Source organism: Atractosteus spatula, chromosome 2 (genome assembly GCF_055471065.1).
Source record: "Atractosteus spatula isolate fAtrSpa1 chromosome 2, fAtrSpa1.hap1, whole genome shotgun sequence".
Taxonomy (NCBI): Eukaryota; Metazoa; Chordata; class Actinopteri; order Semionotiformes; family Lepisosteidae; genus Atractosteus; species Atractosteus spatula.
Window position 1 is genome coordinate 23532615 of NC_142707.1, and position 14892 is coordinate 23547506.

At 40.0% G+C, this 14892-nt stretch overlaps 1 protein-coding gene across 2 annotated transcripts in view; it reads left to right on the top strand.

The window, feature by feature from the left end:
* The first annotated feature begins 2402 nt into the window (after nucleotides 1–2402).
* The window catches only part of nhsl1b (NHS-like 1b), a 184610-nt gene continuing 172120 nt past the window's right edge, over nucleotides 2403–14892 (top strand). For both annotated transcript variants that reach the window (XM_088938920.1, XM_088938929.1), the window contains exon 1: nucleotides 2403–2905. In XM_088938920.1, the coding sequence (XP_088795046.1) occupies nucleotides 2560–2905 (346 nt within the window). In that variant the 5' untranslated portion in view covers nucleotides 2403–2559. The remainder of the gene's footprint in view (nucleotides 2906–14892) is intronic.

Consider the following 14892-nt stretch of genomic DNA (forward strand, 5'->3'; position numbering starts at 1 on the left):
ACGCTCCAGGGTTCACGTTGGCACCCTCGCTGCTGCCGCATCAGGTCGGCCCCCCACCATCGGGGACTCGAACCCGGGCCTCCAGCGTCACTCAACAGGGATCCAGCCTCTTGAGCCAAAGGGAAATCTCCCATCAGCTGTGGTCCCTGCTATTCACATGGAAGGGCGGTGACGTCACCACACTGGTAAGCCGGCTCTCACAAGCAATGGAGGCCATATGCATTACACTCTCCCCCACTTAACTCACCAACCTCGGCGAAGGACTATCTCACCCCACTTCTGACACCAATGTAACGCTAAGGGGTTCACGTGGGCACCCTCGCCGCTGCCACATCAGGTCAGCCCCCCACTGTCAGGGACTTGAACCCAGGCCTCCGGCATCACTCAACAAGGACCCATCCGCTTGAGCGGGAAATCTCCCGTCAGCCTGGCGGCTGCGGTCCCTGCTATTCACAGGGAAGGGCGGTGACGTCACCGCACTGGTAAGCTGGCTCTCACAACCAATGGAGGCCATATGCGTTACAATATCAAATTTATTAACTCTGCCAAGTGACCATATACTTTTGCAGGTGATGTGCTTAGTGACACCCGGTATTTGAAGGTACAGTAAAATGTTAAAACAAAGTGGCCTTCTTGACCTGCCTACGAGGAAACTGTGGCTTTTTTTTGCTTCGTATGATTTTATTTGGTGGGGTGGGATCGATGTAGTTGGACTAAATATTGTTTAAAGTAGTTAAAGATATTTGTACCGCATCCTACATCAGAGAAGGGGGATACATATGGAGGAATGTTACTGACCGTAACAAATCAAGCATTGATTTACAGAAGCCAAATACCCGAGTCTTTTTTTTCTTTTTCTTTCCTGTTTACTTCTAGTGTCCTTTAACCGGGCAGAGATACAACCAGTTTTACATTTTATTTCAGTCGGTGTCAAAACTTACTGTAAACCACACTTAAGATCAACTAGACTATACAGTACATATGCATAAAACATACAGGCCTACAGTAAATCCAAAAAATAATTGATAGTCCCAGGAAATAAAAGTTTAGACAGAGCAAAACGTTCTGTCACCCATTTTCATTTTTCAGTGCTAATAAATCTACACTCTGTACGGTCAGGGTCATTATCGAGTCAGTAATTCTTGTAATTAAATGATGGTAATCCATTCATAGCCTTCCAAGTTACAAGAAAATTAATTCTGCTCTCTACAGGGAGCCAATGCAACGGGGCCACCACAACTGGGATATGATCACTAAATTTTGTAAAATAGCTGCAACATTGTTCCGAAGGATCAGAGACAGCAAACGTTTTGGGATTCCAGAAAACGATGAAACACAATTATTTGTTTTCATCTTCGGATGCTAAAATAATATGTCTTATTTTAGCAACATTCCTCAGACGATGAATCGGCAATATAGTACTGCACACACACATTTACAGCTGGGCTACAGTTCAAAGACAACCCAACCCAACGCAAATTAGTGTAAGCCAGTATTACTTTATTATATACATTACAAACCCTGAGAGAGACTGATGCAGGCTTCAGTAAAAAAAAACATATTCAGTGAATCTAAAAAAATGATATTTTCGTTTCCTGTTTTAAAGGCTGGTACAGATGTAAAATCTGCATCATCCTCATTTTTCTATTTAATTCCAGTAATCCTGTCCCCATGAGTCACGAAATCTGGATGTTCAAACCATATGAGCCGAAAAACCCCACGACCATATGCTGGATAAAACAGTTTAGAAGATGGGATGGATGAATGAGCTGAAAATAGTTTGCCCAAGTGAGCCATTTATTAACTTAATCGGTCTCAGTTATCACTATTTTCAAAGTCGTCACCTGCTGAGGATTTTATATCCCTAAATAGCTGCAGGGCGCTAGACAAGAGTGGATATTTATATTTTAAACAAAAAAAATGTTTTGAACTGAAAATTATCGTTCACTGTTTATATTTGGATACCTTTCCTTCTTAATATATTAATATATAAAAATATATAAAATATTAATATGTTTTAGATCTGTTATTTTGTTGTTTTCATCGGGCAATATAAAATGAAAAAAAAACGATTAACAATGCTATGACTAGGACCTGCAACTTGTTAGACCGTGTTCTTTACTGGTTGAAGTACGCAAGCGTTACATTCCCTCGTATCATGCAATATGACGGTGTTCCGCATGAAAATCCAGTCCGTATTTTTGTCCAGACAGAGCGCCGCTCCCGATAGGAAAACGCAGGTAACTCTGTTCCAGGATTTTTCTCGGGCGCAGAAGCACAGACTCCGGTTCCACTACCCACAGGTGGTTGCGTGGTTTGCCGTGTTTTCCTTTTGATTCACAGCGCTTCACTTTTTGCTGGAGTTTGGTTTCCAGAGTTCGCTGTTCAGCAGACTTCTGGTGATTCAACGTACACTGGCTAAATTTTGCATCTTCTGTGAAACATGGCGGGACGTATTGTGTGCACACTCTACAATGTATGACTCAATGCAACGTTTACGTGGACCTTAAGCGTAAAGGTTAATTTTTCCGTATTCTCTTTCGTGGAGCCGGGTTAAAAATGCCTTTTCACCAGAGGACCGTGGAACCCCTGCGGCTGTGCAGGTTGAACGAGGAGGACTGCAAAATGAGATCACTGGGTGACCGCGGAGATGGGAGACTCGTCGGGATTGATGGTTACAAAGTTCAGAAGAAAGCCTTGTTCGCATCCTTGGAGGAGGTTTGCTGTCACGCGCTGACCAGTGTCCTCTGTCAACTTTCCGATTTATCGAGACACGCCAGCAATATATTTGGGGAGATAGAAGCAGAAGCCGGTCTCATAGCGCAGAAATCCACCCGAATACAACATCGACTGGAAACTTTACAAAGTGCGGTCCGTAAGCTTGACCACAAGAAAATTAAAGTCCGTAAGTTGACTTTTTTACTACTTTTTAATGGAAATATTTTATTATTTGAATGTGTAGGCAATTGCTGGTCTTCTTTAGAGATCATTAAGGGAAGGGATGTCTTGAAGTCAGTGCCGCGATCTATATTGTGATTTTACTTAATCTTTTTGACTTATGTTTTGGGGAAAACTTTTTGCCGTTTATTGGTGCTGAGTAAACTGGTGTTGTAAACAATAGATGAGTAATGATGTTTTTTTTTCTGCCACCTCGGGGATCGTTCAAATAAGGGAGAGAGCACCTTGCCTTTTTAAAGTCGTAAGCACTGTGGGCGTTGTTTACTATAGTATGCGTGTCACATTTTGTTTTATTGTAGAAGAGCAATACACAAACAACGTGTAGCCATTGCAATGAAACACCGGGAAGACGGGCAACTTAAAAGTTATGCTAATATCGTTTTTTTAAGGCACAAGACCTGTCAGACTTGATAGATCTCCAGTCCTCCACTGACCATCTGTGAGGGTCCATTCGCCGGGAGCGAGACTCCAAAAATACGTTATTTGGCATTGATTGGTTAATTTGAAAAACCTGCCACTTGAAATAAACTGCCAGCTGCGAAGTTACCGAATTGAATGTTATTCATTTCAGCTTTCGCTTTCTTCTTAGATATTGAAAATATTGGTGTATATATAAATATTTATGTGAGTGACATAATTTATACTTTTTACTTCCATTTATAATGGAGCATTCAAAGCCTACTTTAAAATATTTGTGAAACTAATAAGTTAGCTTCGATTAAGTATTACTTATAATTGTGGCAAAGATAATACAACTATTCAACTACCAAGAGGAGAAGTTAGAGCTCTGGACTTAGGGCTGGAAGATTGCGGGTTCAGATCCTGGGTGCGGCACTGCTCTTAAACTCCAGTAAAATGCCCACCTGTAAAAATATAAGCCGTTTTGGAGAAAGGCGTAAGCCCGATAAAGGGTAATTATTCTGTGTTGCATGCGTGTCTGATTCATATTTACAGAACTATTAAAATAATTACCTTATTGTTTTTCCAGAAATTGTGTAAACTTTGAAATTCATGTTGGTCTGAAACCTAAGCATGAAAAAAGTTTATGAATGTTGATTGCGATTATGACTATTTGAAGTGGGCCAAAATGTTTTTTTTCCAAAACAAAGCCAAGCGACCCAGAATTTCCTAAGTATTGCTTTATCGTATCCCACGGAGGCTTTTGATTTTTACGTTTGTAGACATACATTGATCACATAAAACGAGGAATATGAGATCCGGAAAAAATAGAATTTCGGTTTTGACGTGTGATTGTAATAGAGCTCAAATGTCCCACCGTTTCCTGCTCTATAACAAACCAGAGGGATACTGGTCACCAGGGTCCCACATGTCAGATTGCAAAATGCTGCACAGCTGTCACGGGGACTGTTCGGGGAATCCTGATCCCAGCTAATGGCACAGGATCCCAGAATCAAATCTGAGATGTTTGCGCTGTATGCCTCGCTTGCGCGATGAGGAAAGCAGAAGGTTTTTGACAGTTTCAACGGGGCATTGACAAGACTGCACAATGTTGTATTGTTTCAGTCATCGCCATACCCGTCTCCAAAAGCTGTGTGAATTCACCGTTTGAGGTTGTGTTGTATTGCAAATTTTATGTCAGAAATCCATCATGTTGAGATCTCAAAATAGACATCTTTAGTTTTTCAAGTCTTAAAGTTAAATATTTGTGTTAACCTATCCCAAAAACGCGACGCGCCTCAACTTCGATTGTCCAGCTTGTGGAACAACTGAGTGGACTGTTTGGAAACTGGGGATCGTCTCGAAGAATAATAGTTGTCGTTCTCGTTCCAATCCTTCAATGTCATTTAGAGTTTGTGGGTTATTAAAGGATTTTGTGATCTAATAGAAATTAAACCCATCTGAAGCAAGCTATTTTGTGTCCTGAATATTCATTATAGTACCAGCCTTTCAGCTGACATAATAGTGTTCCTATTTGTTCTGAAGTTTTAAGGTCACTTACTCTTAAATAACACCTAGTGACTCACTAGGCTTTACATTTATGCAAATATCCAGGAAGGAAAAACGTCATTGTAATATTGACTTTATTGATTCCAGGAGGAATATTCTTGTCTTGTCTCAGCATTTCTGAACTGTGGGTCTTTGAGCGTTGTGGTGTCCTGTTCTGTGAAATGTTAGTAATTCTCTGTGAGTGTTTGAGAAACCAAGTCAGAAAGAATGTGTAAAAATTTCTTTTCTGAAGCCAGATAAATCTTAAATTTTAATTGGCCAGCCCAAGGCCACTTTAAGCCTTAATAACATGTCAACTGGGCCTAATCCCGAAGGAACCCCCCGCAAAAGTGCTTTTTTATTTACGTCAGCAAGCTCATTTTGTTATGCTACACAACATTTCCTTTTTACTTTTCCTCTGTGCTTTGTTTGTGGTGACATTTTCTTCCTTTGAGAGCTGAGCAGACGTTTTAGTGGGAGGAAATGGGAAGGACAGGATTTGGTAAAGAGTGAGGATTCAGCTGGTGTCTGTGCAAGAGCTCCTTTCAGTCGCCTGCTCTCGGAGCTTTCCCAAGAGAGCAGCTGGCGCGCGGCCCTGCCTGATTGTGAGCTGCTGCATGGCTGACAATAGCAGGCAGATCTGGCGGGCCTGGGAGCATATTATCTGTGTGTGGCTTTGCTCTGTCATACCATACAGCTGCCTTGTGCAGCCCACGTACTCTAACATTTGGATTGTTTCATTTCTGTGTAAAAGCAGGACATATTTACGTGGTTGTGTATATCCCCAGTAATGAAATAAAAGACCCCTTGACCTGCTATGGCCATTTTCATTCCTCTCAGTGATGAGCTGTGAGAGGAAGTTGGCACTGGGCAGAAGTAGATTGAGGTATGAGTTTGTGTCATGTTCTGACAGTTTATCAGTTTGTGTGTTTGCTTAGTGCTGTGGTCCCCAACCCCTGTTTGGGGGGGAACCGCCGTGCAGGCTGGTTTTTCGTTCCAGCTGATCTCTCACCTTCCTGCAGTGAGCTTCATTTTCCTTCTGCAGAGGTCCCATTTCAGACAGCGCACCTGAATGAGGGCATCTCAGAAACCAAAGAGTTATTACCCATTGCAAATGCCCTTTGACCTTGTAAGAGCTGAGAGCCAATTTGAAAAATATCCCCTCAAAAGTAAACAACTCAACTGAGCCTGTGGTTAAGAGCTGGGCTGGAGCTGAAGCCAGAAGTTTTGCCAGTGTTTTCTAGGATCAGGGCTGAGAAGCACTGGCATAGTGGTCAGTGCTCAATAAGGTGCTTGTTGAAAGACTGTAGGCCTGGTTGCCAAAGCTTTTTTTTTGTTTTGTGCGGGTACGAGTTTGCTGCAGTCCTGCCGTCAGCAAAGTGCACTCCGTGGGCTTTGCCCTTAGTGTCATTATCACAATGTGGAATCCTTAAATCATTGGCGTAACTCAACTCCACTCCTGGAGGGCCAGAACGTTTCTGAGTAAAGAATGTTTATTCTGTCCGCCTGAGCCTTTAATTACCTAATTGAACTCATTATTGACTAAATTGAACAAGCTGAAGCCTTTCCTTGTTCTTTCGAAATCGGAGGTTTAAAGATACTCATAAAACCTGCTGGACAGCAGCCCCTGAGGGCCTGGAGTTGGGCACTCCTGCCTTAATAGCTGAAGTTACTCCGTTTTTGCATCTATTTACATGTAGGTTGTGAAAGTGATGCCGTTATGTTTAATAAAGAGTCCTATCCTTTTCCCTTGCATTTCTTCTGATCAGAGTACCATTGTGCAACCTCATCTGTGTGAAAGACTGCATTTGTAGTTCTGAACTAAACTTGTATGTTGAACCCCCCCCCCAAACAAATGATTAGGCTATATAGAGATTTGATGGCTGAAATCCTTTGTAAATACTCTCATAGTATTCTTTGGAGTTCCTTTGTTTGTTTTTGACATCCTGGAGTGTGTGGAATGGGGTGCAGTTTGTGTCTGAGAGGCTGCAGATTTCCTGCCCCTGGAGTAAAGGAGGACATGCAAAGTTTTTACTGTACAAATTGGGTACATTGGGCTCTTGCCTTTGTGAACTCACTAGGTAGCCAGTCTCCATCATTTCTGATTTGTCTTTCAATTGCAGTACATCTAAATATGTGGATAGCACTTCCGTTGATGGTGATGGTGTTTACTAGAAATATTATAAAAAGGGATATCACTTCCTTTTCAGGATCTATAGGAAGCATTAAATCATTTCAGACTTAGAGATAACATCAAAGCTTTTAATTGAGACCAAGGTACAGTCAAGCATTCATCTAAGATTATGTGGTTTATTATGCAGGGGAAGAAGGTGTTGCAAAATGACACAAAGCACTGCAGTTGTCTCTAGCAGTGCAATGATTCTCACTGCTGGTCTAAGTGCTCTTTAAAGGTTGTGCTCAAGGTCTGCGTGGGATTGTGTTTTCTGGGAAGGAGCTGAGATCCTGGCTTTGTTTAAGAGACAACTGAATGAGATACTTGGATCAGTTAGCCATTAACTACCACACTAGCTATTAACTACCAAATGAGTAAGCCAGAATGGCCTCCTCTTATTTATAACCTTTCTTATGTTCTTATGAGCTAGGGTGGCACTGACTGAGGTAATGCTGTGATTGAGAATTAAAGCTGAAGAGCATTTTCTTTTTTTTATTTTTGAATAAAGTTGTGTGCTTTCATTGTGATGTATTAAGAGATTGTAGGAAAAAATGAATAAAAATCTGATTCACCTATAGAGAGCGGAAAGGCAGCTTTCCACAGGCAGTGTTCTGGTATTAGTTTTTGCTCCTACACAAAGTTTTTATATAGAAGAATTATTTATCTCACATGATTGAAATACCCTTATAATTGATTGAAGGGTAAATCAATGCATAAATCACATTCTCTCAAATTATTTTTAACCTTTCTGACTAAGATCAATCCAAGAAATCAAATTCATGCTACTCTAGTGAATGGGTTGCTGGCAAGCTGCATATATTTTCCCGCTATGATTTGCAGAACTCTTTACTGTACTAGAGTGTGGATTGAGGATTTACAGTTCATTAAAAGTTAAATAAATTGAGCTATTTCTTTCCTCTCTGCAGATATAAAGGCTATAATGTTTATGTTGGGCTTAAGCACAAAGTTTCATGCAGTGCTTGGAGAGGCAGTCTGGTTGCAAACTATTCCCTAACTGTCCTTTCAGAGAACACTGAGCAAAACAGCTACAGCATTCTTGTTGAGATACGCCAGTCTGACCTGCGGCTATGTCCAGTGGCCTCTGGCTGGGAATGTGGTTGTAAATGGCTAATTCTGAAACTAAAGTGCGGTATAATAGAATGAAACTTTTCACTTAACAGAGCACAACAAAATGGACTAATATGTGCATTTGCAGGCAGTTTAGTAGAACTGTTTTTCTACACAAATTTCTAATATTTGTGTGACTGACTGGGTGTGAGGTTCTATCATGTTTCATTTTTTAATAAAAATTCTCTTTTAACACTATGGCAGTCCAACAATGTTTGAGCATTTTAACACTGCTAATGAGCAGTACTGCTGGATGGATGGATAACGTTTATTATCTGTTGATCGATAGGGTGCTGAATTTAAACTTTCTTAGTGTGCTGTGAAAAGTCCGTAATTGATGCCTGGCTCTGTACATACAAATTGGTTAAGTGGAGTTGTCACAGGGTCACCACATTCCAATAAGTACTCCACAGGCAATCCATTTTTGACTTGAGTAAGAGGAATTTCTTTTCAGCACTACGACATTCATATCGCACGGGCGAGAGGCCTCATTATGTTGGGGGCAAAACTGGAAAGTCCAGTGTATGACTGTAAATAGCAGTCTTCAGATTGTTTGAAAGTGTCTTCCCACCTTAAATGGAATTCTTCCATCGTCCTCACAAAAGACCGTGTTGGTCCAAGTCAATGTTTTTCAACTCTTTCCACCCCACACTTGCATAAATATGAAATATTTTGTGGTGCACCGCCCCTGTGTCCAGAAACCCATACATGTAACAGGCATAAACACATTATTAATATTATAAACAGAACTTATTTAATTGTTGGATCGTAACCTTGAAATTGGTCTCAATGTGTATAGGAACAAGGAAAGGTTTATTCCATGCTGAAAAGAGAAGAAAAGAAAAAATTTGCTTTGGCTGTGGAGCCTTCTTCGGGTGTGAAATTTGGGCTCACAACCGAAAAACAACGTTTCGGCTGGCTGTGGAGTCTGTTTCTTTTCTTCTCTTTTCAGCATGGAATAAACTTTAACTTGCTCCTTTGCAGCCTATGCATGCTGACGCAGCTACCTACTTGAACTACTCAGTGTGTATAGTCATGCTTATTCTGGCAGGAACTGATGACCGTGTTGCTCTGAGTTTTTGCTCAGCTGCTTACAGACATTTTTTTTGTTTTTATGTTCACCAATGGCGCAGTGGTTACCATTGCTGCCACACCGCACTGGAGCCCTGGGATCAATTCCTGGGGTGCTATCTGTGTGAAGTTAGCACGTTCTTCCCATGTTCATGGGGGTTTTCTTTGGGTGCTGTGCTTTCCTCCCACCATCCAAAGACATACTGAGAGGTTGGTTGACATCTGGAAAAAATTGTCCCTGGTGTGATTGTGTCTGTGTTTGAACCTTTCTACCCTGATATGGGCTGGTGTTCCAGAATGTACACCGCCTTGCACCTGGTGCCTGCAGGAATAGACTCTGGCTCCCCCGCAACCTGGCATTTGATGACAGGGCTTGAAGACGGATGGATGTCCATCAGTCTTGAAAAACAGAACTTGGACAACATATGATTCCCACATGTCCAGTCTTGAAGCCTAGCCTCTGTCTCATGTGTATGCATCAAATGTGACACCTAGATTAATATATAAACACAGTTCAAATGTATTCATTTTTTAATATTTTTCATACAGGATCCTTCCAAACTTGCAAGGTACACACGTTAATGTCTGAAAGCACAGCGGTTAAGAAATGCTGCTGTCATAAGAAAGGTTTAAGGAACAGGACTTGACTTACACAGCAGCTTTTTTCACTTGGGCTTCCATTAGCTGAGGATCCTTGAGACTGTGCAGATGAAGCAGCAAAGCAAAATTATTTCATGTCGAGACATTAAAGAGCACAGCAAATGACTATTGCAACCAATACCATTTATTAAGTTTTTAATGCCTCTCAGATTATGCATTTATCTTGTTTGCCTTGGAGCTATTCATATGTTTCTCATGGTAATGAAAGAGCCTTAGATAACAGAGCATCTGATATTAGCCTAAAGAATATCCCACAGTTGTGTAATAGGAAACTTATCTATTTCCATGAAAACAGCATGCTTTTGGGAAGTAGTGGCTGGTCAGTAATACATTTTTTGGGGGTCCAAGTGCTTTTTGCTTCTAATTCTTTATTGTGTGTGCAGTATGTGTTGGGAGCACACTCCTCCACATCTTAAAAACAGAGCTGAGACACCAGAAGGGGCTGGCCTGAGAGGAAGAGTGTCATCTTCCAACACCTCTTGATCCAGACAGAACTGGGATCAAACCAGGAGTAATGGCAGTGACACTGTGGTTAGATGAGATTATAATAAGAGTGCTGAGGGATGCTCTGTGTGGGTTTGGTGGGGCTCGGAAGAAGTGTTTTGTTTTGCAATTAAGTACTTGTAAAGGAGCTACAGAGCATCATGGGATATCTTTTGTGTAGTGTGAGAAGCACAGGGTGGACTTGAAATGCTGGGGGAGCTTGGTTTTCTTGCCGGGTGCTGCATAATGTAGTCTGTTAATAATGTAATGGAATGAATGGAAAAATTGTAATTTTCCAGTTCATTAAAAAAACATGAGTAGAACATTATTAAAGATTAGATCCTGATTGTAATTCAGACCTTTCCTTTCAGTTGAGAATCCAATTCTGTCCACACACTGACAGAATACGTATGCAGAAGGTTTTCTGGTTTGCTATGGTGGTGAAAGTCTCCTTAATCACTGTATTCATCTCTTTACCTGTGATTCAAAATGTAAAAATTTAAGTGGTTTTAAAAATTCGCCATCTTAAAATAATCTCTATTAAGGCAATACCTGGTGTATTAAAATGTGTGCTATTATGTCTTAAGCACAGTTGTGATTGTAGTAATACAGTATGTCAATGTAATAGCTTTTCATAAGCTATGAAATTTTCTTCTGGCTTCCTGTAGGCGAGCTGTTTTATCTGGAGAAATAAAAACAGGAGAAACAATTAAAAGTAAGCTTAATGAATTATAGAAATTTAAATAAATAGATTAAACACAGTAATAAGTGCAACAATTTTATACAAAATTGTAGCAAGACCTAATACAACCTTCTGCTCAAGACAGCAGGACAACTCACAACATTTGTAATGGTACCAACTCCAGCAGGAGGTTGATACCTTCGACTGAGGTCCTTACTCCTTGAACTTTAAACATTCAGAAGGCTAGGGGTGTTGATCCTGGTGTCTTGGTTAAATTCCATTATGGTCTTGTACTATTGGACTTCCACAATTTTCTCCTTAATTCAGTAGGTGAAGTAATTTCTCACTTTCTACACAACACTGCAGTGCTGGTTTATGATGGCTACTACATGTCCTCTAGCTGGGTGTTGAATAAACAATCAGTGTTGAATAAAGTGGGTCCCCTTCTGTATATAAAGCACTTTGGGATCCTTGGGTTGCAAAACACTGTACACATAGCAAGCAATTATTAGTAATTTTATTTTTTGAAGCAAAACCTGTGGCTTACAAAGTAGAGACAGAATCTTTTGTTTTTGTTCTATTTCCCTGGCTTATGGAAATTGATACCTATCCCTTTTACTGAATTCCAGTGAAATGCCTTCAGGTTCCAAAGAAAATAAAGTGTGCTTGTAATACTTGCAGGGCAGTGTGCTGAGTCTAATGTAAGGTGAGTGCAGAGCAGGAAAGGCTTAAGTGGTTACATGTGTTCTCTCTCTACCCAATGCACAACAAGAAAAGAGGCTCTGCGTATTAACTCATGGATGCTGGTTGTATTCCAAGTCATCTTTTCTGCTGCCACTGCTGAGCGCTAGATAGTCCTGAGACCACCAGTTTGAATTGTCATTAGGTGACAGTGATTGGGATGCCTCATTTGCCTGCGAGTTGATGGGTGAATACCCCTAGGATTGCGTGGGTTGAGACCACCTGAACCACATTGACCCCTGCGGTTTTACCAGGTGTTTTTTGGCGAGACTTATCAGTCATCCATCAGTTACTGCATTCTGCTACGTGTGCAGTAGGCCTTGTACAACAACAAGGTGCATGACTTGAAGATGAACACATGTTCTCCCATGCTGGTACAAGCTGAACCCATTTAATTAGCCACTGGCAGTTCCAAATGTGGAGGTGAAAAAAGTAAAATAATTGGTGATTCCCAAATACAAAAGAGAGAAGATGTAGTGTGTTTAGCCTAAACTATTTTCACTAATGTTTTCTGATGGCCTAAACATTGGTTTATGTTTTAGTCTCTCAGTAAATCAAATAATCAGGCCACATTAATTTAAAATATTGTGGCAGCAAACTGTGAGAAATAATATGTATGAAATGTATTGCATGTTTAAAGTCTTCTGCTGACTTGTCTATGGATGATGAGCAGGGATTTTGGGGATGAAGTGCATATTAGTCATTTTTTCTCTGCTCTTATCACTGACACATCTTGAGGTGTTTTATTGCTGTTTCTCTTTTAAAATATTAAATACCTAAAGAAAGTAAATTCACTTCATAAGCCTTAGTGCTCTTGAGAGATGTTTTGTGTATGTGGTTGAAAATGAAATTCAAGCGTTGCCTTTAAAAGGAAGAACGTGGATGATATTTTTTAAGAGGGGTTTCAGAATCCCTGAAACCAGAAAAAAACATTGGGTTCAATTTTAGAAAGGGGCTAATACAATGATGCTGTTCACCATTAATCACTGATGTTCACTCCTAGTTGGTGTGTATTATAAGTTTCCAGCAGAACCTGGTGCACTCTGGTCTCCCAGGGCCAGGAACACATATCACTCCCCTAAAACTGTAATATTTATAATAATTAATAGTAAAAACTGTATGTACTGTAAGATTCATCTGTCATCTGAATTCAGTCATAAGGGCAAAGGCAAAAAATAGCACTTTTTCATCCAAATAAAAGCAGTTTTTCCTAGTTCCACTCCTAGGGCACCCCCTAAAGTTGCCTTCGCACTGGATGTGTGTGAATGACTCAAAGTGACTGTAGAATTGTGCTAATGTAGCTGTATTGGGAAATAGTCCCTTGACAAAAATGGAATCCATTTCGTCACATGCCTCGAAAGAAACTGACCATTTCAAAGGTAGGTTAAACATGCCTTTCACACTCCTCAAAATCAATCTCACACCCCAATGTTGGAGGACAAAAGAAAACATTTGATTGGATTTAATTTATTGTGTACATTTGAATTTAAATTTTTTGACTGCATAGTTGGTTAGCTTGTTCCATGCTCCCACAACTCTTTGCATAAAGAACTGCCTCCTCTTCTTGGTTGTAAATGCACTTTCATATAGTTTACATGTTTGACTTTCACCATTTATTCTGAAGAAGTCCACAGGGTTTACTTTTATCGGGTTCCCTTATAGTTTTCTCTGTTCTCAGCAGCATCTGTTTTGTGATGTGGTGACCAGAATTATACAAAGTTTTCAAAAGGAAGCCTTATTAAGAACATTGTACATCCTTAACAAAGCCTTGACTTAAATTGTACTCTTTTAACTACGTACTAACATTTGGTTTGCCCTTTTTATTGCTTCTTTACAATTTATTAGCAATGGTTTGGTCTGTTTCTGAGTCACATGTGGTATGTGCTGGGCATTTTGTGACTTTGCTTGCATGTTTCTGTCAAATGTGAAGGCACCTTCATTTCCCATTGTTTTCTGTTTGCCACAACCCAGTTTTTCACTTGTGTGTTATTGCTGTTCACAGTCCACACAGTTTTACTGCATAGAAGACATTCAAGCAAATGAGATATGAAAATGTTCGTATCTTTTGGTGCAGTTTTTGAAATAAATGATCAGGTGAAGGCTGACCAAAAACTTTGACTTTTAGGAGTTTCCCCAAGACTTGTACTAAATTGTATGTGTTGATCACAATCAAACACCAACTTTTATTTACATATATATTTTGCCAATTGCATAAGTGAAATAATATGACAAATAATGTTAAGGAAAAGATAATCTGTTACAAAGAGTATCACTCTTGTTCCCTAAAGCTACTGTGATAATGATTTCTTTCATTTGTCTGAGTTATTTTTAGTGATGCATTTCTCCTGAGTCATAATCTGGAGAGCTGCTAGCTCTGTCAGGACATACCTTTTTAAATCAGATATCTAAACTGGGAGGTTGTCAGGAAACCTTCTGATTGGATTTGGATAGTTCTTGCCTGCTTAGCGTGAAAAACCAGATGCCTTCGTATGGTTCAGGAGGTCACTGATGCACGGTTTGGCTTGATGTCTGGTTTTCAAAGCTCTTTATCATTTTAAAGAAGAATTGCAGGTATGGTGTACCGCCAGATTTGCCTCTTCCCCAGAAAGGATGTGACTGCACTGTCTGGTAAAGCCTGGGCATGAGTGGTACTCTTTCTTATGCTGTGTTAATTGTAATGCCATCTTAGCTGTCCTTCTGTAAGAGTAGAAAAAGTCCTCAACTTTTTACATACAGTTCTGAGTTGAACTATAATGGTTAATTAATGGTAAGTTTACCTTGAGATGGATATCAATGGGGAATATTTCTGGATAGTTATGTATACCATTAGGTAAACCAGATTGGTGCCTTAGTTCACAATTTACCTACTTTGATTATTTCTTAAATTAATTTGTGGCTAGCAATAATAAACAATAATTATACTGAGCATCTAAAGAAACATCATTTGTAACTGCATCATATTTGATTTATATTTTTAGTACACTGACATTTTAATGAACTGATATAAGTAAATGATTATACTGTCTAACATTTGTAATCAACAGGGGGA